General features: G+C 36.1%; 1 protein-coding gene and 1 long non-coding RNA gene across 9 annotated transcripts in view; one reads left to right on the forward strand and one right to left on the reverse strand.

The window, feature by feature from the left end:
• The window catches only part of AKAP6 (A-kinase anchoring protein 6), a 616,970-nt gene that overhangs the window by 155,907 nt on the left and 436,985 nt on the right, over positions 1 to 24,078 (reverse strand). For all 8 annotated transcript variants that reach the window (XM_007472509.3, XM_007472510.3, XM_007472511.3 and 5 more), the window contains one exon: positions 11,415 to 11,535. In XM_007472509.3, coding sequence (XP_007472571.2) covers positions 11,415 to 11,535 — 121 coding nt within the window. The remainder of the gene's footprint in view (positions 1 to 11,414; positions 11,536 to 24,078) is intronic.
• LOC103099113 (uncharacterized) lies at positions 1,102 to 6,436 on the forward strand. The gene is made up of 3 exons (XR_457175.3): positions 1,102 to 2,260; positions 2,375 to 2,484; positions 4,994 to 6,436. It is a non-coding gene; the product is annotated as an uncharacterized LOC103099113 (long non-coding RNA).

The raw sequence follows: 24,078 nt of genomic DNA on the forward strand, positions 1-24,078 counted from the left end.
AAAATGGTCTATGAAATCTTAGTTTATTTTCCTGTTTAGAACTTCAACTTATATACTATTGTTATCACATTATTATAATGGAAGCTTCCATCTTTTTAATCTGATGTTGGAAAGCAGATGGTAATAGAACAAAGGATAGATTACTGGACCTGGAGTCATGGAGTTCTGAGTTCAGATCCTGCCTTTTAGACAGTTGCTAGCTGTATGACTCCAGGAAAGTTATTTAATTCCTTTCAGAGAAAATATACTCATATTTAAAATGGGAATTATAAATAATACCTACCTCATAAAGTTGTTGTAAAGATTAAATTAGGTAATACTTGCAAAGCACTATGCAAATGGTAAAATGCTATGTAATCGTTGTTTTTACTGTTTTTTATAAAATCTAACTTCTTGCCATTCGGTATTTTTGGTGACCTGATGAATGAATGTAACAGATATCAGCAAGGAAAACAGCTGAATTGATTGGGCTGGGTTTCTTCTGGATCAATGAAAGCAGTGAGAGTGTAAAGAGCATTGGATTTTGGAGCAGTCACCAGAAAAGACAATATAATGAGTAGGATGCAAGGAGACAATATTTAATAAGCAAAGGTTTAGGCTCTACTACAATATTTTTTGTCTCCCTCAAAAACTTTGTCTGCCAAACATCCCAGCTCCCCCTCCCCCTGTATTTTCTCTATTCCAACATTTCTACAGTTTTTGAATGGAGAACTATTGGCTAAATCAGAAATTGGAGACTAACTGCTATGCCAAGTGATAGAGAAGGATACAACAGATCAAATGCGTAGAATCATTCAATACAGTTATCAAGCACCTACTGTGTACCAGGAACTATGGTAAGTACTGTAAGAATAATAGTTCACAGAGGCAGCTAGGTGGCTCAGTAAACCAGGACTGGAGATAAGAGGTCCTGACTTTAAATCTGGCTTCAGACACACTTCCTAGCTATTTGACCTTGGGAAAGTCATTTAACCTCAATTGTCTACTCCTTACTGCTGTTCTGCTTAGAATAGATATTTATTTTGATTCTAAGACAGAAGGTCAGGGTTGAAAAAGAAAAAGAATAATAGGTTATGTTTTTATTATACACAGAGGGAGGTAGCTAGTATAAAAGTATTGAATACCACATTTAGAAAACAGGGTTCAATCCTTTGTTATTACTGTACAGTAATTTCAGACATGTTGAACTCTTTGTGATCCTGCTTGGGATTGTCTTGGCAGAGACACTGGAATGGTTTCCCATTTCCTTCTCCAGTTCATTTTATAGATGAGAAAACTAAGGCAAACAGGGTTAAATGACTTGCCTAGGGTCCCACAGCTAGTAAGTACCTGAGACTGTATTTTAACTCAAGTCCTCTTGATTCCAAGCCCAACACTCATCCCCTGTGTCACCAAGCTGCTCTATCTAATTCTTACTGGGCCATTTAATAATTGTGTAACTTGTAAAAATTATCTTACTTGGCTGAGCTTTGGCTTTCTTATCTATGAAGTGATGAGGTTGGATATGATATTCTTTAGGATCCCTTCCATCTTGAAAGTTTTATTATTTTTTATTATTCCCATTGAGTATAAAGAGCTATTTGTAGGCAGAGGTGGTTTTGTTTTCCTTTGTATCTCTAGCACTTCACACAGAGCCAGGCACATAGTGGGAACTAAATAAATGCTTGTTGAATTTGATTGAATTCTATAGAGGACCCTTCATGGTTTACAAAGAGCTGTTCTCTTAAGGAACCTGTAAAAGAGGCTATTCAAGACTTATCTCCATTTTACAGACAAGAAGACTAGGGCTCATCGAGGGCAAATGACTTTCTCCAGGTCTTGCAACTCATACATGGTCGAGACCTGATTTGAATCCCAGCATTCTGATTCAGAATCCAAAGCTCTATTATTACCCTGTATTGGAGAACTGCTGAAAGATGGAAAGAAGTTGGCAAAAGATGGCTTTGGAGTGGGGAGATTATTGGATCAGTGGTTTTATACTACAGCGGCAGAAGCTCATATCTGGAATTTCATCACCATTCAGTAGATGTTTCTAATTTTAAAAATTCCTCCCACCCTTTCATGAGAAAAGTATGATTCTATGGTATTATAAAAAAAGAATTACTTTACAGTGGCAACAGTATTGGAATTGCCATCAAAAAACTTAGCTTTGAGTTTCTGTCGCTCACTGGAGGCTAAGATTCCTCACTTTGAACATAGAAATAAAAATTCTTGCCTTATCCCTTTCATAGGACTATTCTGGAGATCAAGTTAGATTAAGGTATGTTCAAAACCCTTTGTAAACTATGAAGTTCTGTAAAAAATGCAAGGCATTGTCATTCATTCATGTGTTAGATATTTAGTTATTAACTCTAAATGTGTTAAATGTGTACAGAGACCACAATGTGCAAGAAACTTTGTGAGATGTCCAATTATATAAGACATGGTTGCTGCTCTCCCAGAATGCCACAAATGAGAATGGTCATCCATCAGGTCTTCCACTAGGTAAAACTTTGTTTTAAGACTTGCAGATTCAGAGAAATATGACAGAGGCTGGCACTAAAGAAAAAGTGCCAGGCTGAAGAGTGTGTGAAATTGATCACCTGGATAGGGGAGGGGCCCCAGGAGTTTGGGAATCTTGAGGAGGAGAAGACTGACTGGTAGAGGAGTTAGTCTCTCAGGTCTTGAGAAGCTGAAGAGAGAAGGTGGGAAAGACTTTCTCCTGAGGGTTACCCACTTTTCCTGCTGGTGACTAGAAATCTCTCCCCCACAACATTTCCCAATTTAAGGGATTTTCTGAAGAGAAACCTGAGCAGACTTTACCTCAGCTCCTGTTGTCCAGGGGTGAGTTAACCTGACTTTCTCTCAGGGGGCTCAGGCTGCCAAGGCCTGAGTTTCCCCCAGACTCAATGAGGGAGGGGAAAGGGTTTAGACAGAGACAGGGACCCCCTTTCTCCACTTTCTTTTTCCTATTCTTTCCCTGCTAGTTATTCCTTTTGTATTACCAGATTGACTTGACATTAAAAGTTATCTGTTCCCCAAGCTGAGTATGAATGAACAGATCAAGGGGAGACACTTTGTTCTCTAGTAGTGTTGGGGGGGGGAGTGACAAGAGCTAATCAGGGAGAACAGCTTTAGCTAAGGAGGGAGGACAGAGGGGAAAAATCTTTAAATCCCCTCTCCTCTCTGAGCCAACCCTAAACATAAGCTGTCTCCACTGAACCCCACTTTGAGAAGAGAAGTTCTCCTCTCTCCCCCCCCCATACTGAAAGGCCAAACCCCTTGGGGTAGAAATTAACCTTCCTTTTTTAATACAGAAAAAAAGGGAAAATTAAAATATGAGTAATTATGCATACTGCTAGATAAAATCTACAAAAAGAATCAATGTTTGTAGCCTAGGTAAAAATTCAGCTAATATTAGCAGATGCCTGTGAAACTCTTACTCCATATAAAGTCTATCTTGTAAAAGATTTTTGTATTGATATAACAAATACAGAAAGGTGTATATCTACATGTTTATCTGCATATATAGGCATATTAGGCAGTTAGATGGTACAGGGGGTAGAACACTGGATTTAGAATCAGGAAAACTCATTTTCCTGAGTTCAAATCTAGCCCCAGGCTTTTACTATCTCTTTGAGTGTGGGCAAGTCATTTAATTCTGTTTACCTCAGTTTCCTCATTTTTAAAATGAGCTGGAGAGGTGAAAATATGAAGACTTAATTTATACAAACATGTCAGTCTTCTGGATGACACCTTTTCTGAAGTAGGTAAGGTAGTGAGGGATTGGGATACCTGCAGATGGGACTTATTATGAAGATAGGAAGAAATTGTAAGCTAAATATAAAAAAAAAATTAGAGAAGGAAATGGCAGACCAATCCAGGATCTTTGCCAAGAAAAATCAAAAGGAGTCATGAAGAGTCAGAGTCATATATGACTGCAAATACTATAACATTGAAATAATAAACACATTAAAAAAACACTGATATTGATAGAAACTTATTTTATCAATGTAGTAAGCTCCATGTAAGAAATTGCTTGTGACTGTCTTCTTTGTGATTTTATTCTTATAAGTTTGCCTGCGGCATCAGGAGATTGAATAATTCATGAAGAGGTCACATAACCAGAATATGTTGGACTCAAGACATAAACTCACATCCTCTTGACTCAAAGACCAGTTTCCTAACCACTAAGTCATCCTACATCAGTATATACACATAGGTATAGCTGTGTGTATCTGTTCTATGATGGTTGTGAGGCAATCTGGAAAAATGGTTAGGCAGTCTTAGATATGGGAAGACTTAGGTTCAAGTCCTGCCTCTGACATATAAGCAAACTATAATTTGAGGTAAATCATCAAACTTCAGTGCTCTTGAATAATGCTGCTCCAATATAAATGGGGGCCACTAATCTATCCTTTTAAAATGTAATGTTTTGTTGTTCAGTTGTGTCAATCATGTCCACCTCTTCATCACCTGGAGATATTGGAGTGGTTTGCCATTTCCTTCTCTATCTCATTTGACAGATGAGAAAATTAAGGCAAATAGGGTCAAGAGACTTGGTCAGAGTCACACAGATATATGTGTCTGAAGCCAGATTTGAATTCACAAAGTTGAATCTTCCTGACTCCAAGTCTAGTAATGCTGCTTTTTTTGTATTTTTATTTATTTTGTTGAATATTTCCCGATTACATTAAAAAAATCTCTTACTATCTGTCTTAGAATCATTCTAGGTACTGGTCTCAAGGCAAAAGAATAGGCAATTGGGGTTAAGTGACTTGCTTAGGATCACCATAGCTAGGAAGTGTCTAAAACTAGATTTGAACCCAGGACCTCTGATCTCTAGATCTGGCTCCCTTTCCACAAAGCCAGTCAGTTGCCTCCATCAATTACATTTTAATCTAGTTCCCAAGTACTAGGCCTATCCACTGTTAGCATCCCTCCAAAATGTAATATTACATATTTTTTGGTATTTTAATTTTGTTAACTATTTCCCAATTATATTTTAATCTAGTTACTGAGTACTGTGCCTGAGGACCAAATGTTTGCCACTCTGCTCCAGATATCCCTCTAATTTTTTAAGTTTCAGAGAAGATGGCAGCCTGCATTGATGGAAGGAGTTTTCTCACCTGGGAGTTTCCTATCCCAATAAATTCACATATCTAGTTCTAATCCTTATCCCTATGTATTATACATGTATAACTTAAATGATATGTGTCTATATCAAAGTAAAATTGTATGTCATAAATGTGTATGTTTCCTAAGTACATATTGACAGAGACCCCTTTTATCCCAGAAGTCCAAAGAAAATGTCCAAACCACTCCCATATCCAGAGATCTTTAGGATATACAAAGCAATTTTCTCACAATAATTCTAGGAGGTGTGTTACCTGACTCACCCAAGGACACAGAAGATAACGATTGAAATAGTTTCCTGCTTCGAAGTTCCCTGATTTTTCTACCCCTATGCTTTTGTGCCTCTCAAAACAAAGTGCTTTTAGATCCTTGAAGAGGGGCGTCTTTTCAAGATGAAAATATCATTCAGTGAATAATCTCATAAGATGGGAGCAGAGAATATAGGGAGTCAGCATGAAGTAAGGCTGGAAGTGTAGATTTTGAATTTCTTGATGAGACACTTTAAAAAAATCTACTATTTGATTTCTCCTCCCCACAGACTCTAGAATCTTTCTTTTATAAATCTTATGACTGGCCAATCACGAAGACTTGTGAATCTCAGTCTTAAAGGGTACTAACCACCTATTAGCTTCATGCCAAAAAAAACTTACTGATTTGCAGAACTGAGTAGATGCTTCTAAAGCACTTTGAAGCTGAAGAACCCTAAGGGAGGAATGAAGATCCAGGAAAATGTGAGCTGGGGGGCAGGCACACTGACATCCCTTAGCTGTGCCAAGACGTCACTTTTCTGACTAGACTCAAGGTTAGCCCTTGAGGTTCAGATGTCTCTTAGAAGGACAAGTTCATTTCAAATTCTTCTTCAGAGTTTAGATATACTTGAAATAAAATATGGCAAACAAAACTGATTAAACTAGGGCCTCATGGTGGATCAATGCTCCCCCAAAAGACCCCTAAAATTGCCACTTAGAGACAAAATAGGAAAAAAAAATGTTTGACATAGTTGTGAAGAAATCTGGGTTAGAGTTCCAATTCTCTCCCTGACCAACCTGAGCAAGTCATAATATCTTTGGATTTTGGTTCCCTAATTACTCAATCAACTAGCATTTTTAAGTGTTTACCATGTGTCAGGTACTTTGCTAAGTGTTAGGGATTAAAAGTAAAAGAGAAAATAGCATCTGTCTTTAAGTGGTTTATATTCTAGTGGTAGAATATATACATATATTGGTAATAATAAGAGAAATGTAGAATTCTAGGTTTCTAATTTCTTTGGATCAAGAACAAGCTAAGCACGGTCCAGACCCTAAGGTCACAGAAGAGTTCAGGTCAGAAACTATAACTTCAAAGTGTTCATTAGATTCTAAACCATTTGAGGACAAGGACTCAATTTTGCCTCGTTTTGTATGCTTAGTGCTTAGCACAGTGCTTGACATATACAAGATATGTAATACATATTTATTGATTTATTATTAATCAGAAGAGATTTTATATCATTGTAGTATGGAGGGGCACATGCAACTTCTTGCCTGGGGTTCCTAACTGCCCTCTACTTTTCACTGGGGTCAGAGGTAAAATAAGAATAATGGTTGACAAATCACAGAGTACTTTAGGCAAAGAACTTTTGATCCTAAAAGCAATCTTATGAATAAATACTATAAACATCATTATGCTTTTTGGGTGAGAACACTGAGACTCAGAAGGTTTTAGTAACTTGTCCTGGTAACCCAAATACTAACTGGCAGAGCTGAGATTAAACCCAGGCTTCGCCTGGTTTTTAATATCAATTTTTTCCATTATGCCACACTGCCTCTCAGGAAAAAATGATGCATGTTTATTTCCATGGGTTATATACAAATAGAAAAAGATTTCCAAAACATCACCATTGAATTTATAGTTAGGCAAATCTTTAGTGATCATATAGAGATAGCAAAGGGGTAGTGGAAAGAACACTGGAAATCAAATTATTACAGGCTAGGGTTTGAATTCTACTTCTAATGTTCACTATTTATGTACAAACATGGGCAAGTTATTAAAACTCTTCCAGCCTCAGTTTTCCCATTTCTTAAACAGGGGTAATAAATATCAACAGGAAGCTTTCAAAAGAAAGAAATACAGGCAACCAAAGGTCATATGAAAAATACTTTTAATCATAATAATCAAGAAAATACAAATTGGGGGCAGCTGGATGGCTCAGTGGATTGAGAGTCAGGCCTAGAGATGGGAAGTCCTAGGTTCAAATCTGGCCTCAGATACTTCCCAGTTGTGTGACCCTGGGCAAGTCACTTAACTCCCATTGCATACCCCTTACCACTCATCTTCCTTGGAGCCAATACACCATATTGACTCCAAGATGGAAGATAAGGGTTTTAGTTTTTAAAAAAATACAAATTAAAATAACTCTAAGAATCTATTTCTCAACCATAAGATTGGCAAAGATGATGGAAAAAGAAAGGCTGTAGAAATGCAGAACACTGATTCATTGTTGGGAGGTCTGCAAATTAGTTCAACCATTTTGGAAGACAATTTGGAAATATATCCCTAAAGTCACTAAATTAGCTCTTTTCCTCAGTGTTACCATTATTAAGAATACATCTCCAAATGGTAAAGGAAGAGATGCCCCTGTAAAAATATATATATAGTACTATTTGATAAAACAAAAAAGAGGAAACACAATTGGTGTGGATCTACGGAGAAAGAGCTGAACAAATTATGACATATAAATGTGATGCTATATTATTGTGCCACAAAAAATGATGAAAAGAAAATATTCAGAGAAATGTGGGAAGATTTATATAAACTAATAAAGATCAAAGTGATCATAAGTGGAAGAAAATGCATGAGTACAATTATGCAGCCGTTATGTCAAAATATGTAATCTGAGCTCTAAAGTCCATTGGAATGGAACTCTCTCCTGTGTCAGGGGTAGGGCAAGATGGAGAAAAGGTCTCTTCGGGCTCTTTTTTTTCTAGTCTCTGAAGGGGTTGCTGGTCTCCAGGTTTGAGATGCATAGGATTCTAACCTCTCTTCCAAGGGCACAAAGGGAGAATTACTATGGAAAGAAGTCAGGATGAAAGGAGCTGGTAATCTCTGTCAAGTTCCTATCCCCAGATTGCTAGAGACTTAGAGAAATTTCCCTTTTGGGTGTGGGGTATCTTGGCTGAACTGTTATCCCATTTCCAGTAGAAGAGCTCCTTCACTCTATTGTCTGGTATATATGTTCAATCTTCATTTATTTATTTATTGTTTGTTTATTTATTGCTATCAACTTGTGTAATTTGGTTTTTGTTTTTGTTTTTTACTTTTTGCTTTCATTGTGAAATTGATGTTTAGTGAGAAGGAAGTCATTTCTTGGATATAAAGATTGGAGCCTTCCTTTACTCATTAAGAAATACTAATCTAGAATTTAAGCTAACCTTAAAATTGCTTCCCCTAGGCTAATTATATTTAAGGGAGCAGAGAGATATCATTCTATGCTGTTGTCCCCTCTCTGAAGAGAGCTGAGCATCCTCTGGTCTCAAACTCCTGCTTCCCAAACTGGCAGCAATCAAAATCTCCCTTCAACAAAGATTAGGGTAGGATACATCTAGAGATATACCTATTCTGGCCTCCCTTTGAGCCAAATGAAGACAGCCTCGTCACATATGATAGACTTAAGAATTCTGTTCAATGTGAAACTTAAGATCTCTGATCTACTTGGACTAATTATGACAGAAGATTGATGATGAAGGCTGTTTCCAAGTTCTTAACTAAGAGATGATGAACAAGATGTAAAGAATGAGATATAAATTTTCAGATCTAGCCATACATCTGGTTATAGGGGAAGAATTTTTAGGGATGGTAATGGAAGTAGTGACAGTCAATTAGAAAAAGAAAGAAAAGGAAGAAAAGAAAAAGAGAGAAAGAAAGGAAGAGAGAAAGAAAGCAAGAAAGCAAGCAAGCAAGAAAGATAAAGAAAGACATAAAGACAAAGAAAGACAAAGAAAGACATAAAAACATGTTCAATGTTTTTAAAATACACAAGAGAACAGAGGAAGCTTAGAATGGAACAGACAAGCAGGGAAGTATTTATACTAAATTTAATTTGTGTTCATTTTAATTTTAAAAAACCCAAGTGCCATATAATCAAGATTTGAAATTTTATGTACAATCATCTTTTTCTGTACTTGTTTGTATATGGAAATATTCATATTTGTTGATGTTTTAAAATGCATAATAAAATGTTTTAATAGGGATAGTATTATCCACAATACTTATTTCACAGGGTTGCTACAATGATCAAATGTTTTGAAAAATTTAGTGTGCTATAAAAAAGCCAGATTTAATCATACACTTTAATCCTGTCAATTTATAAATAAGGAAACGAAGGCTCTAAGAAGTTAAATACTTTTACAAGGTTATACAAGTAGTAAATCACAACTGAGATTCAGACCTATCTAAACCTAATTCTAAATCCATCTCTCAGTACATTATAATATGGGACACTTTTAGGCAAATACCAAAGAGTCACAGGCAGAAAAAGACTTGGAAATAGTACTGTGACCCAGAAGAGTAAAAAAATGAGATCTCAAGTAAACAATGTCAAGAGAATCCATAGTGAAAAAGGAGAATAGCTTTTTCTTTTTAAGATTAAATGTTGATTGCTATGTAGATTATCTAGATCTCATTTTTTTAAAAACAAGGAATAGTACATTTCTGAGAGTGTGGTAAACTATATACATGATAGGGAAAAGAGCTAGAAGACTAATGTGAATGGCATCCAGAGTACAATGGCCTGTCAAAATGTGACTGAGGCCATGTGGCTGAATGGCCTTTGATAATTTTTAATCTTTTCCTCTTGGTTAGATTAATTTTTAATATTTACATACTTAAAACTGACTTTTTAAAAAATTTCCATGTGAGATTCTTGGATTTGACCTAAAATGTACTAAATGATCTGGGTTTCATTTTTTTAGGATGATATTGTCATTCTCTTGGTTTTATATTAGAAGATGGATTTGGTAGTTTTGCTCTTCATGTTGACAAATATCCAAAAGAGAAAAGACTAATAGTCAGTAAAATCAATTTTATTAGAGTCCAAATTCTCTGAAAGCATAAGTTTCTCCATTCATTGAGCCCTAGAGTCTCTTTTCACATTCTTTTAAGAAAATGATTCCCAAGGGAATGTAATTAAAGTCAAATAAATCTATGAAAATTATAAATACTTCTGTTTTTGGAGTGGATGTAAAGGGCAAGTTCAGGTATTATATCCAAGAAAAGATAACTTAAAACAGCAAAGAAAGAAAACAACTTTAATTTGACCTTGAATGCACTAGTTATTCTCTAAGAATTTTTTTTAAGTCTAGAGGGTAGTTGTTTCTTGTCATTATACTGTTGCTGATTCTGTGGTTAGTTATTAATTTTATTTTTTATGATTCACAATCTGCTCTTTGAAATATGCCATATGCTCAAAGCAATTCAAGGATGACAACTGTCAGAATTACTCCAATAAAAATTGCCTAAATGAGGAAGATTTACTGCAGCCTGATATTTCTATGGAAAGTCCCTCTTCCCTCCCCCTTAGAGCTTTTCAGTTACTGGGAAGCCTACAACATGTTCTTTAGTCAAAATCACATGGCTGTTTTGTGAGAACTTCTAAAACTACTTGTTAAGTGGAAGGAGGGACAAAATCCACTAGGCTAAGTGCAAATTAGCAAACGTAGAAAATTATAAATGTCTTTGTATACACAAATTTGTTTATTAGTCCCATGGCCTGCAGTCAATATATGAGCTCAAGATCAGTTTCCTTAAATCACAAGCCCACATATCGACTTAACATGACAATGTCTCCTTTATGTATGATTAATAAAAATTAAATTGGAAGGGTACTGCATCCTGGGAATGCCAAAGCCAACCCTAAGCAAATTTCTTTCTTTTCTGAGACGATCTAAGGGGTAGATACTATCTATAGGGGTGCTCTAATCAAAACACGTTTGGTTAAATGTTACCATTCCATTTATTCTTCATTTTGTTTCGGCCTATTTATTAATGCAGTTTCATTTATTGCTCTTCATCTTGAAGATAAATCTTTGTCCTTCTATAGAATTACGCCAAATAGAATGTGATAAAGGGAACTTTCTTGCAATTATGATGTCGGTGCAGCCTGTCAGCACACAGGGGATGGAAATGAGGTTGGGGACAGGGAAGGGAATTCTAATAGACACCATGATACATACAATGAACGTAGCGATATCCTAAGAGAAAAAGACTTGTCAGGCTAATCAGATCTTCTATAGCAAGGTAAAGGCAGAAACGGTAGCTCTAACCTTGTAAAGATGCTGCTGCTGCTCCTCTGACATCATCAGGTCATGGCTGTCCATCACTATAGATTCCATGTCAATCAGCCAATCCCAGAGCTCCTGATATTCTGAATCAAAGTCCAAAAGTCTGTAGATAAGGAAGAAAATGTATTATGCATAAATACAGTGTAGTTGTTAAAATCTTGTATTAGAATAATGTATTCTTGAAACTCATGATGTTCCTAGGTGATATTTGTGAGGGGGAGGAGGGGAAGGGAGCATTCTGTGTGTGGTTACACGGACTGGACAAAATAGAAATGACAAAAGAGCTAGATTTTGAAAATAGCACATTATTTCACCACTCATGCCTGAGATTCGGTGACGGATTTTCTTGCAAAGCTATTTCTGGGGATCTCTGAGCACTTGAAGAAAAGAACCATCCTGGCAGCCCTTGAAAACAAACTGCAAAACACACCCAGCATTGTCTATATTTATCATACCAAGAAATGGAAAGTGAATGGCTTATGTCAGGTCTAGTGCCCCATGGCAGGAACCATATCCCAAACTTCCCACAGCTATTAGATTTTTCATAGATATTGGACCCTTACTGACTTATGATTATCAACATAATACTTAACTAAATTCTCTACAATAATCATAATACAGCATCATACCTAAATTATTATTTCCGCTGGAAAAAATGACAATCCATTTATCTGTCCTTCTGCTGTCTATCTGCCTATCTCTGCAAATATATATCCTACATTTATTTTCATGGATGAATGGCTAGCATTTCAGCTTAACACTTTAAGATAGGCTTGAGTGAATATGGTAAGCCAGTGAGAACTAAGGCCAGATACAGTATTAGACAGGTGTTCCCTACAGACATGTAAGAAACAAAGGTAAGGACAGGAAGTCAAAACAATGAATCCTTGAATAGCCAGCAATCATTAAAATTCAAAGGAGGATCACTACAGTTTTCAACAAAATAAATCATTAGAATAAGGAGCTTAAAAGGATTAATGTGATTCTCTATTGAAAGCCTGGTGAATAAGTAAAGCAGAGATTCTTCTAAAACACAGTGATCCAAGAAAGAAAGCAGAGGCTGAAAAACTGCAAATTCGTCAAAAAAAAAAAATCATCTCTTAAAAGGAATCCTTGAGTGTTGTCAAACTGTAACTGAGAAAAAACTCATCAATAACAATGAAGCAGAAACCATAGTTATGAATGTGGATCTTATGAAAGTGACTATCTTATTACTGCATTCTTCCGGTCTCTCCATACACATTAAATGATTGCTTGCCTAGAGAATTGACTTCCATCATTTAAAAAGCATCACCTTACTAGGTCTAACAAAAATATTATAAGGCATGTCTGCTGATGGGAGAAGCTGGATCAAAATGGGGCAATAAAAATATCACTTGTATATTAAATTTCATGATGCTATAGGCCCTAGTTGGGGGTGCATGAAAGCCATCACTACAAGTGATTTAACCAACAATCTTTGTTTGCAATGGGGTGGAATCCACAATAGTATCTCATTCCAAAAGGCTAGGAACAAGTCAAATACGATAATGTGGACAAGTGGTGATGGTCTTGGGTCCATTATTGACTCTGGATAGATTCATACTTCACCTGCTCACAATGGAACGTATGTATGCTTACTTAGAATGGCCCTCCGTCCCGGCAAACTTCAAGATTGGGCTATTCATCTGTGGAAGTTTCATAGAGTATAAATGAAGTGGTTTCATGGAAGGCACAGGGCTTTCTGGGCAAGTATAATGTCAAAGAGGAGAAAGGAGAGAGACAGACTGAAAGACAGATTCAGAAAAAGAGATAGATGTGGAGACAGAGACAGATATAGAGAAGAAACATTCAATTTGTCTTAATTCAAAATGATAACTTAAGATATTTCTCTTTGAACTTGGGCATTCAAAGGTCCCCTATAGGAGCAGCTAGGTGGTTCAGTGGATTGAGAGGCAGGCCTTGAGATGAGTTCAAATCTGGCCTCAGACACCTACCAGGTTGTGTGACCCTGGGTAAGTCCCTTAAAACCCATTGCCTAGCCCTTACGTTTCTCTTCTGAACCCTCCAATGTATGATGTTTTATTTTGTTCCTTTTTGTTTTTCCCTTTCTGTATGATGTAAAGATATGTTTGGTGAAGCTATTTTCAAAGTGCTTTGCCATAATCAAGCTCTCCAATTATGCCAGAAAGGAACTAGCCAAAGTTAATTTCAGTAACTTTCTAAAAGAACAACATTTTCTTCTTTTGGCCACAAAATGATCCTCTGAGTCACAATATATGAAGATCCCAAACCTTCCCCCTTGACTATTATTCAAGAGTATACAAATGCATCAGCAACAGATGATTAGAAACTCAGCTCTCAAAGTATGAGAGCAGAAGCATCAGTTTGACATGGGATTCATTGAAGTAGTCTTCTCATTGGAATATCAGGAGTCAATATATCTCTTCCATACCTGAAAGAGCAACCTGAATCACTAATAATTCCTACATGAAATGCCTTCACTTATTATTACTTTCTCCTGCTACAAAGTTGTTACCTGAACTGAAACGAAGGTATCGTCTATGTTTTACCACCCTAAAGTCATGATATATACCTTGGTTCTTATCTTTTAGACTGGGGAAAACATGGAGAAAAAAAAATCCTAGCCAAATCTAATGTAGGATTTGGGAAATAGAATTTCTGTTGATGACAAACTTTAAGTAAGCTAATGATAACTATATAATGAATAGTCCTATTACCTTGCCCCCCACTATATCGAGACCATTTTTCTTTGGCTTTGAACACACTCATGTTATACTTACTCTACACTTCACCACTAAATCCACAATCCCTTGTTTTAGTGTCTTTGTCCCTAGGCTAAGAGGTGTAGGTGGGGAGGCATTTATAAGATCATGGATTTAGAGAGGAAGTTTTATAGCAGAGTGTACAATATCAAAGAGGAGAAAGGAGAAAGTAAGGAAGGGAGGGAAGAAGAGTGATCAAGGAAGAGAGGAAGGATGATGGAGGAAAGGAAGGAGGGAAAGAGATAGAGAGAATTAAGAGTGAAAGAGAGAAAGAGAAAGACAGAGAAAAAAGAGGAAGAGAAATAGACAGAGAAGGAAATGGAGGGAAGTAAAAGAGAGAGGAGAGAGGGAGAGAGGGAGAGAAGGGAGAGAGAAGGGGGGGAACAGAGGATGGGAAAAAGAATGGCAGAAGGGGAGCAGGAAAGGGCTGGGGGAGGGGAGGTAATAGAGTCCAATGTTCTTCTTACAGATGAAGAGACTTAAATCCAGAGAAGGTGTGACTTCTCCAAAGACACTAGGGGAATAAGTAGCAGAGTAAGAATCTGAACCCAGGTCTTTGACCCAAATTCAGTACCTTTTCATTCAAGCTGTTTCTTTACAAACCAAATGAACTAGAGAGCATTCTGCTTTCTAAAATCAATATAGAAACATGGAAGGGAAGGGAATAAGTATTTAGGTAGAATCTACTATGTTTCAGGCACTGAGTGTACTAAGCACTCAAATATTTTCTGTAGGAAGGCATTTTATTATCCCCATTTTATAGCTGAGGAAACTGAGATAGACAGAGGTTCGGTGGCAAATAGCTAGTAAGTCTCTGGACATTTATTTGACTTCTGGTTTTCCTGATTTCAGGTTCAGCACTCTATTCATTGTACCATATAAGCTGTCTCAAGGAAAAATTTCTCCCCCCTCCCCAGAATAAAATTCAATTTCTTCCATAACAGAGATTTGGTAAGTTGATCAAAAAAATTATTTGGTATTTACTATAATACAGAGTAAAACATTAAGAATACAAACATAAGCAAAATAAAGACCACCTCTACCTGCAAGGTGCTTGAAATATAATGTGGGAAGACAACATAGAAAAGTAAAATGAAAAGTGAGAGGATGGAGGAAATGAGAGAAGATAGCTCTAGAGGAGCATGGTGGAGAAAGGAGTTCTGAGAGTCAGAAGTGGAGCACCAAGAAGAATAAAGGAGTGAATTGGAGCCTGAATTATCTAAATAACCATTTCATCTGTGCAGAGTCAGTTTCAGAGTTTACTCAAAAACACAAGTACTAGGGGCAGCTGGGTGGCTCAGTGGATCGAGAGCCAGGCCTAGAGATGGAAGGTCCTAGGTTCAAATCTGGCCTCAGACACTTCCTGTTGTGTGACCCTGGGCAAGTCACTTGACCCTCATTGCCTAGCCCTTACCACTCTTTTAAAGCCTTGGTGATGTCATTTTGGTCATCTTCAAGTATGAAGGGCAACAACCAATCAACCAACCAACATTCCAGTAGACACTTTTTAATACAGCATTAAGGCCCAAGAAGGATATGTAAGTCATATATACAGACTTTGGAATAATCTGTATAGACATGATAATTGGACTCATGGGGCCTCGTGAAAACACTGGGTGTAGAGTAACAAGAGAAGGTCCAAGAAAGAACCCTGAAATATGGCCATGCATGGCAGCACCTAGGCACTAGATGATGGCTCAGCCAAGAAGGAGTAATTAGAGAAGTAGGAACAGAAGGAAGAGAGCACAGAGTAACAAAAATCAGAGAAAGAGCGAGTATCTTGAAGTGAGTGATCTAGAAGAAGATTCTGTAAAGGACAAGAAGGATGAGAACAACAAGAAAAAGGCTATTATAGCAATGAAGAGACCATTTGAAGCCTTGGATAGAGTAGTTGCCGTTATGAGATAGTGTTGGAAGGGAGATTGCAAGGGATTGAGAAGTGAATGGAAGATGACAGGAGAAAAAGAAGTGGAGACAATGAGCATATATGATTCAGTGGAACAAAGAGTGAATAGAATTTGGGAGAATGGCTATATTTCCTCAATTTCTAGCCCTATATTATTCTGTGCTCCTTTTCCAAAGTAAATACATACATGTATGCATATACATAGACACATTTAGCTATATATGTATGGATGCATATAGACATCCACATATGTAAGTATTAATGATGGGTATAGTCTATACTTTTGCTCATTAATTAAACTTCCATAGTCTTGATGAATATAATTTTTGCTAGCCTGTGTACTAAGGTATGATCTGGTTGCCATACAAATTTTAAGCAATATGCCCTAATCTAAACTCCAAGATGAGTTATGTTTTTGATTCCATCGGTTTGTGCAGTCTTCGGTATTTAGAATGAGCATCATTAACTGCACATTGCAACTTGAACTTTGCTTAAATGATAAAGTTTTAGTGATGTGAAGTCAATGAGAGGCATATTTGAATACATGAAGTTTCAGTTTGGTCTACTAAGGAATTTTGATTGAAACTGACAACCAAATGAACAAATCAGCAAAACAGGGCAATTACTGATCAAAGAAGAAGAGCACTCAGATTTTTAAAAAAACAACCAGCATTTTCTGATCCATGGTTGAAGATACTTTTTGCATTTAGAATCTACCTTTGGTATGCTTAGCATATCATTTATTCACATCCCCACATTCAGATTAACAAGAGCAGCTCTGGAGGTATCAGTTCTTATATGTGGATATTTTTTTAAATGATCCAATTTTCATAGGTTTTTCAGCATATTTTTTCCTTCCAAAATATTCATTAAATGCTTATTATCCAGACTTGTTTATCCAAAGATATATGTCTCCATTCTTCTAAGAGGGAAACTAAAGGAAATATACCTAATCAGGCTAAAAAAAAAAACCTAAGAAGACCATACTAATGATGGTCTTTATTCTTGCACTATCCTTTCCTTTTCTCTTTGGCCCTCTAAGAATAGAAAGGATACAGAGCAGCAGCATCTAGCCCTATAATATCATTAAAGAGTCAAATTTCACTTCACAGACATGGAATATGATATGCAAAGTTGCATGGAGAATCCCTTTCCACTCTAAACATATTAAAGTATGGACATTAATTTATTATTTTGAATGAAAATTCATGAGCAACTTTCTCATGAGAAAACCAGCCTGTCTCTGCCATTAATAAATAAAAGGAAAAGGAGTGGTTTCCACCAGCCATTTTCTGTCCTTTGGTATTATTACTTTTATGACTGAGTTCATGTAGTAATTAAAAGCCCTACAACCATGTTATTATCTCAGAAAAAAAAAAAACCAAAATGAAGCTTAACAAATTTGCTAGTTGCTGGGTCACCATCTGCTGGATGGTCTTTTCACAATAACATGTTATTGGAAGACAGAAAGCAAAATTTCTGACCTACAAATTAATGATAAAATAATAAAATATCACTGTAGAACTCTGGACATATTTAGAGCCTTCTGTTTGGTTGTCAGAGATGTCAAATTCATGTCTAAACTGTTCAGAATATGTGCTGATCTGAGTTTCTCCTTTTTCAGTAGAAATTTTGGGGGTTGTATATTAGCCTGAATATATTTACTGGAATATGTGTGACTGGGAAAAAAGTTCAGTGTATAATCCTAAAATCAAAACCTCAGGAAAAGTACCCTACTATGTGATTTGTCAACACAAAGAACAATTTTTGTGGGAGCAAAGTGGGTATCCATCTATTGTGGAAAGGCTGAACAAAACAGAGTTTATGAAAGCATTAAAATATTGCCATACCCTAAAAAGTGATGAATATCAAAACACAGAAAAACTTCAAAAGACTAGAATGTTCTAATCCAGATCAAAATATGCAGTACCAGGAGAACAATTTGTAAGGATGTTAAGGAAAAGATTGAAATGTATCAGAACCCTGATCTTCTTGACCTCAGAGGATGACAGTGAAGAATATCCTCCTCTACCAAGAGGAGAAGTGGTAGAATATGGGTACAGAATGAAGCACCAATTGTCAGACATGACCAAAGTGTTTTTTTTTTTAATTTTGCTTAACTCTATTTCTCTTTTATAAAGGAGCATAAGAGTTGGTGGAATATTATCACTGGGAAATAACATTTAAAATTATTTAATAGTTTAAACTCTTAAAATCTACATTTTAATTATTGAATATTTAAAATCAACATATAGATATTGATTATTTTAAAAATCAGTATTTCAAATATTGAACTTTTTAAATCAATAAAACTTTTATTTAAAAAAGAAAAGAACTGTTTGAGTAATGCTACCATAGCCATGCTTATTTGCATAGAGATAGTTGCTAAAGACAAAACTGGAGGCTTAAACGTTTTCTATAGTGTCCATTCAACAACCCTTTTATCACCTCCTTTTCTTCCCATCATGCCTCTTTTCCAATTGCCAAATATGTTTTGCATTCATCCCGGTCCTTGACAATTCAGAGATACTTATCACTTTAGCTATGCCCTGAGTGCTAACCTTACCCATCTATTCCTCATCAAAAACTACTTGCAAACTTAAAGCACAATGTACTCCTGACCAACAATTCTTTGCCACCACTCCCAAAGAGGCAATGTGGTACACTTGGAAGTCAGAATGACCTGAGTTTAAAACCTTTCTCCAGTACTAACCAACTGTGTCATCATGGACAAATCACTATATGTGAACTTAAACCTTTTTTGTGGCATAGAATCTCTTTGACAGTCTTTTGAATTCTATGAATCTCTTCTCAAAATATTGCTTTTAAAACTACATAATTGAGGGAAATACTAAATTTTGGTTAGAGATTAGTAAAAGTAAAGATGCAATTTTTCCCTTCCAAGTTCATGGGGCCCCTCAAATCTGTGGACCTCCTCATTAATAACCCCTGGTCTAAGAGTATGCATTAAAAAAGAATTGCCAATCAGGAGGTATGGAATTTCCACATGATGTGGATCAGCTCTTCACTGATGAAATCACAATCACAATCACAGGTTTAGTGAACCCCATTCCCCCACAATTTTTTTTCATTTTTACTTTGCAGGGGCAGTCACATTTAGCCAGGACATAGTGACACAAGAATCAAAGGCATGAGTCTCTAAGGGTGGAATTTAAAGAAATACTATAGGTCTAGTTTGACTTGGGGTGGAGAACCTTATCAGAGAGTTTCAAACCACAGTATATCAATAACCACCTCACTGGTATAAGGGAAATTCCCACACTGCATAGCTTTCCTCTAAGTATATAAACTTTGCCAGAAACATATGAGACAAACCTAAGAATGTCATAACAACTAAATAATCATCTGGCAAGGCTTGGAGTCTTAGAATATGTTTGCCAATGGTGCATTGTTACAGCATGAAATTATAGGAAAAAACAGAATTCAAAGTGTTATAAGGACTGTATGTTTTCTTTGAGTCGGGGGATGTTGGGAATGGATAACCATGTGAAGTACCACAGAATCACTTTGGTCCAGTGGTAAAATAGCAAGAAGAAATGGAGCTTCTGTTGATCCAGATTTTGGTTCGTTTTTCCTGCTCAGCCTGTAATTAATTGGTCTTTTTCTAGAATGCACATTCATTCTTTGCCTACATATTGCTGCCTTCATTTGGTCGTGGTAGGACATAATTAAGAGTTCTGCTAGATTAAATAGCTAATGAAGAACTGACTTACTCACTTGTAAGGATTGATATGAAAAGCCATTTACTATTTTAGCTTCAAAGTACTTGAAGAATATTTTATAGTAGTGATAGAAGCCACTAGAAATGTATATGCTTTGAGTACACACTATATGATATTGTAAAAAAGCTGGTATTCTGAAAGATTATATAACATCATACCAAAATTTTAAAAAAATGAAATCGAATAGGGGTAAATGTAAAGTCTCAAAGTCAGGTTCAAAAAATCAATGTCACATAAATAGAATATGGATGGCACATAGTACAATTATCAAAAGTATACACAGCATCCTAAAAGCTAAAAAGCTAAAAAAGGGAAGGCTAGCATTCAGTACTGGGGTTGGGGGGTGTTATCCTTCAATTCTTCTCTGGGAATACTGCATTTGGAATATAGTGTTCTAGATACCACATCTTAAGAAAATTTTTTAAAAATGAAAAAATAATTTGGAGAACATCCAACATGAGGCATGAGGATGAAGGCTTGAAATTCATGTCATATGAGGATTAATGGAAGGGTGATGTTTAATTAGGAGAAAGGAACACAGAGTTGGTGAGTGATGGTAGTTATTTTCGAGTATTTGAGGGACTTTAACTTCAAATGCAGATTAGATTTGCTTTCTTTGGTCCCAGATGGTAGAAGTAGAAAGATTGGGAGGAAGTTGCAAAGAAGCACATTTTTGCTACCTAATAATTAGTTATCTAAAAGTGGGGCAGAGTAGTCTTACTCAAGGGTTGTGGATCTCCTTACATTAGATGTCTTCAGTTAAAATCATATAGAATATTTAACAGGCTTGTAATAGAGAGAGGGTTTTGGTTTAGGTTTTTGTTTTGAGATATGGATTGGATTAGATGACCATTGAAGTCCCTTCCCTGAAAGAAATGGAAACAAAATAGATGCCCATCAATTGGACCAATAAATTGTGGCACATAAATATAATGGAATATTATTATGCTGTGAAAAATGATGAAAGTGATTAATACATAGAATAATGGAAAGGTTTACATTAGGTAATGAGGAATGAAATGCAGGCAAAAATAGAGTCTACACAAAATGTAAAGAACTATATCCCCCCAAAGTCAAAAGTGAATATTGCAGGGGCAGCTCAGTAGATTAAAAGCCAGGCTTAGAGACAGGAGGAGGTTCTGGGTTCAAATTTGGTCCCAGATATTTCCCAGCTGTATGACCCTGGGCAAGTGACTTAACCCCCACTGCCTAACCCTTACCCTTATTCTATTTTATAACTAATACACCATATTGATTATAAGATCAAAGAGAAAGATTTTTTTAAAAACAAAAGTAAATATTGGAATCTTGAAAAGAACCACTATACATACAAAAAAAAAGATACAACTCTTTTGCATAGATATGACTTCTCTCAGTATTGTATGGTTTACCTATTTTCAGAATTTCTGATTTTCCTCCTCTCTTTTCTTCTTGTCTTTGAAAAATATTATTTGTTATATAGAATGTCCCTTTGTAAGAGAGAAATAAAGGGACACTGGGGAGGGGTAGGAATTGTGGTGATATAAAAATAAAAGTGTTTTTATTTTTAATTAGAGAAAAAGAATGGGGATAGGAGAAAAAATTTAATGACTGATTAAAATGTATGTTTCTTAAAATTATTTGAAGATTGGGATAGCTAGGTGGTTTAGTGGATAAAGTACCAGACCTGGAGTTGAGAGGACCTCCCTTCAAATATAGTCTCGGACTTCTTAGCTGTATGACCCTAGGCAAGTCACGAAAATCCAATTGCCTTCTCTTTAATACTCTTTTGCCTTAGAATTAATGTTAATACAGAAAGTAAGAGTCTAAAAAAATTACTTGAGGATTTCTTTTATCTATGATATCATTCTCTCTCTTAGCTTGTATGAGAATTTTCTAAAAGTAAAATTTCATTTATCGACTATATTTTTCTAAGTGGCCATGTGCATACATGTACATGTGTATCCTATGAACATGTGTATTTAGCTTGTAGTTTAAGTACTATTCTTCCTGTTATTCAAGAGGACCAACAAGATTTCCCTGAGGCAATGAAATTCAGGGTGATTATAGTTCTTCTCAGGTGGTTAAAATCATTCAGTGTATTTTATTGCTCAATTAATTGAGAGAAACAATTTTGATCTTTAATCAAGCAATATTTCACATAGTTTATTTCTCTTTCACATGCCAATAATGTCTCTTCGGGGGCTATTGGGAATACAAACACACATGGGGCACGCTCTACAATACATACACATATATTATAAATCCAGAGGCATTTTTCTTCCTAAAGAAAGTATACACTTCTTTCCTATGGGAATTGAGTCTTCTTTCTGGTTAAAAACATTGAGGTCAGATATGTATATACACATATCATATATATTATATATATTCTACTATAAACATTAGGATTTAAACATTGTGGGATAATATAAATATTAACCCTCATATTTAGGAATACTTGAATTCAAGTCCTATCTTTGATATTATACTGATTATGTGACCGTAGGCAAGTCATTTAGCCTTTTTTATCTCCCCTGTATTCTATGTGTATAATAAGAAAAAGTACAAACTATATTAGCAAGAATGCCCTGCCAATGGATGCTAATGAATCACAGGTACAGTACAAAATTCATTGATAAATGAGGAAAGAAAGTTTGGGAGATAAAATTTTTCATTAAAAAATGGGAAGGCTTTTCTGTTTGATCCAGCCATCCGACTTCTGGATTTGTACCCCAAAGAGATAATAAAGAAAAAGGCTTGTACAAGAATATTCATAGCTGCGTTCTTTTTGGTGGCAAAAAATTGGAAAATGAGGGGATGCCCTTCAGTTGGGGAATGGCTGAACAAATTGTTGTATCTGTTGGTGATGGAATACTATTGTGCTCAAAGGAATAATAAAGTGGAGGAATTCCATGTGAACTGGAACAACCTCCAGGAAGTGATGCAGAGCGAGAGGAGCAGAACTAGGAAAACGTTGTGCACAGAGACTGATACACTGTGGTACAATCAAATGTAATGGGCTTATCTATTAGCAACAATGCAACAATCCAGGACAATTCTTTTTTTTTTTTAAACCCTTACCTTCCGTCTTGGAGTCAATACTGTGTATTGGCTCCAAGGCAGAAGAGTGGTAAGGGCTAGGCAATGGGGGTCAAGTGACTTGCCCAGGGTCACACAGCTAGGAAGTGGCTGAGGCCGAATTTGAACCTAGGACCTCCCATCTCTAGGCCTGGTTCTCATTCCACTGAGCTACCCAGCTGCCCCCAATCCAGGACAATTCTGAAGGACTTACAAGAAAGAACACTATCCACATCCAGAGAAAGAACCGTGGGAGCAGAAATACAGAGGAAAAACATTAACTTGATCACATGGTTTGATGGGGATATTATTGGGGATGTAGACTCTAAAAGATCACCCTAGTGCAAATATCAATAATATGGAAATAGGTCTTGATCAATGATACATGTAAAATCAGTGGAATTTCTCATTGGCTACGGGAGTGGGGAGAGAGGAGGGGAGGGAAAGAACACGAATCATGTAATCATAAAAAATATTCTAAATTAATCAATTAAATACATTTAAAAAAAGAATAATAAAAAACAATAATCCTTTCTCAAAAAATGGGAAGGCTTATATGAACTGATAGAAAGTGAACAAAACAAAGCAAGGTGAAGAATATATATGCAACAACAAATAACTGTAGTTTGTCATGTGATTTATAATTTTAATAATATTGGGGAAATTCAAACACTTAATTGCACTAGTAAAATACTATTTTCTGACAACAGGAACTTTTGGTCACTTTTTAAAGCCAAAAATAATTGTTCATTATAGGGTTCGATACTTGTCAATCAAAAACATAAGTATCCAGGGGGCCAGCTGGGTAGCTCAGTGGATTGAGAACCAGGCCTAGAGATGGGAGGTCCAAGGTTCAAATCTGGCCTCAGACACTTCCCAGCTGTGTGACCCTGGGCAAGTCACTTAAACCCCATTGCCTAGCCCTTACCACTCTTCTGCCTTGGAGCCAATAGACAGTATTGACTTTAAGACAGAAGGTAAAGGTTTACAAAAAACAAACATAGGTATCCAATGTAGAGATTTTATATGATACAATACATTTTTTTAGTGGCACTGTTACCATGGAAGCATAATTTTACCACTTCAAGGAATGTTCTTACTAAGATCTCAATAAAATGATCTTCTATTCTTTTTCATTTTTTAAAATAATTTTTATCATTTTTATCATTTTTTAA

The sequence above is a fragment of the Monodelphis domestica genome, chromosome 1 (assembly GCF_027887165.1).
Source record: "Monodelphis domestica isolate mMonDom1 chromosome 1, mMonDom1.pri, whole genome shotgun sequence".
Lineage (NCBI taxonomy): Eukaryota > Metazoa > Chordata > Mammalia > Didelphimorphia > Didelphidae > Monodelphis > Monodelphis domestica.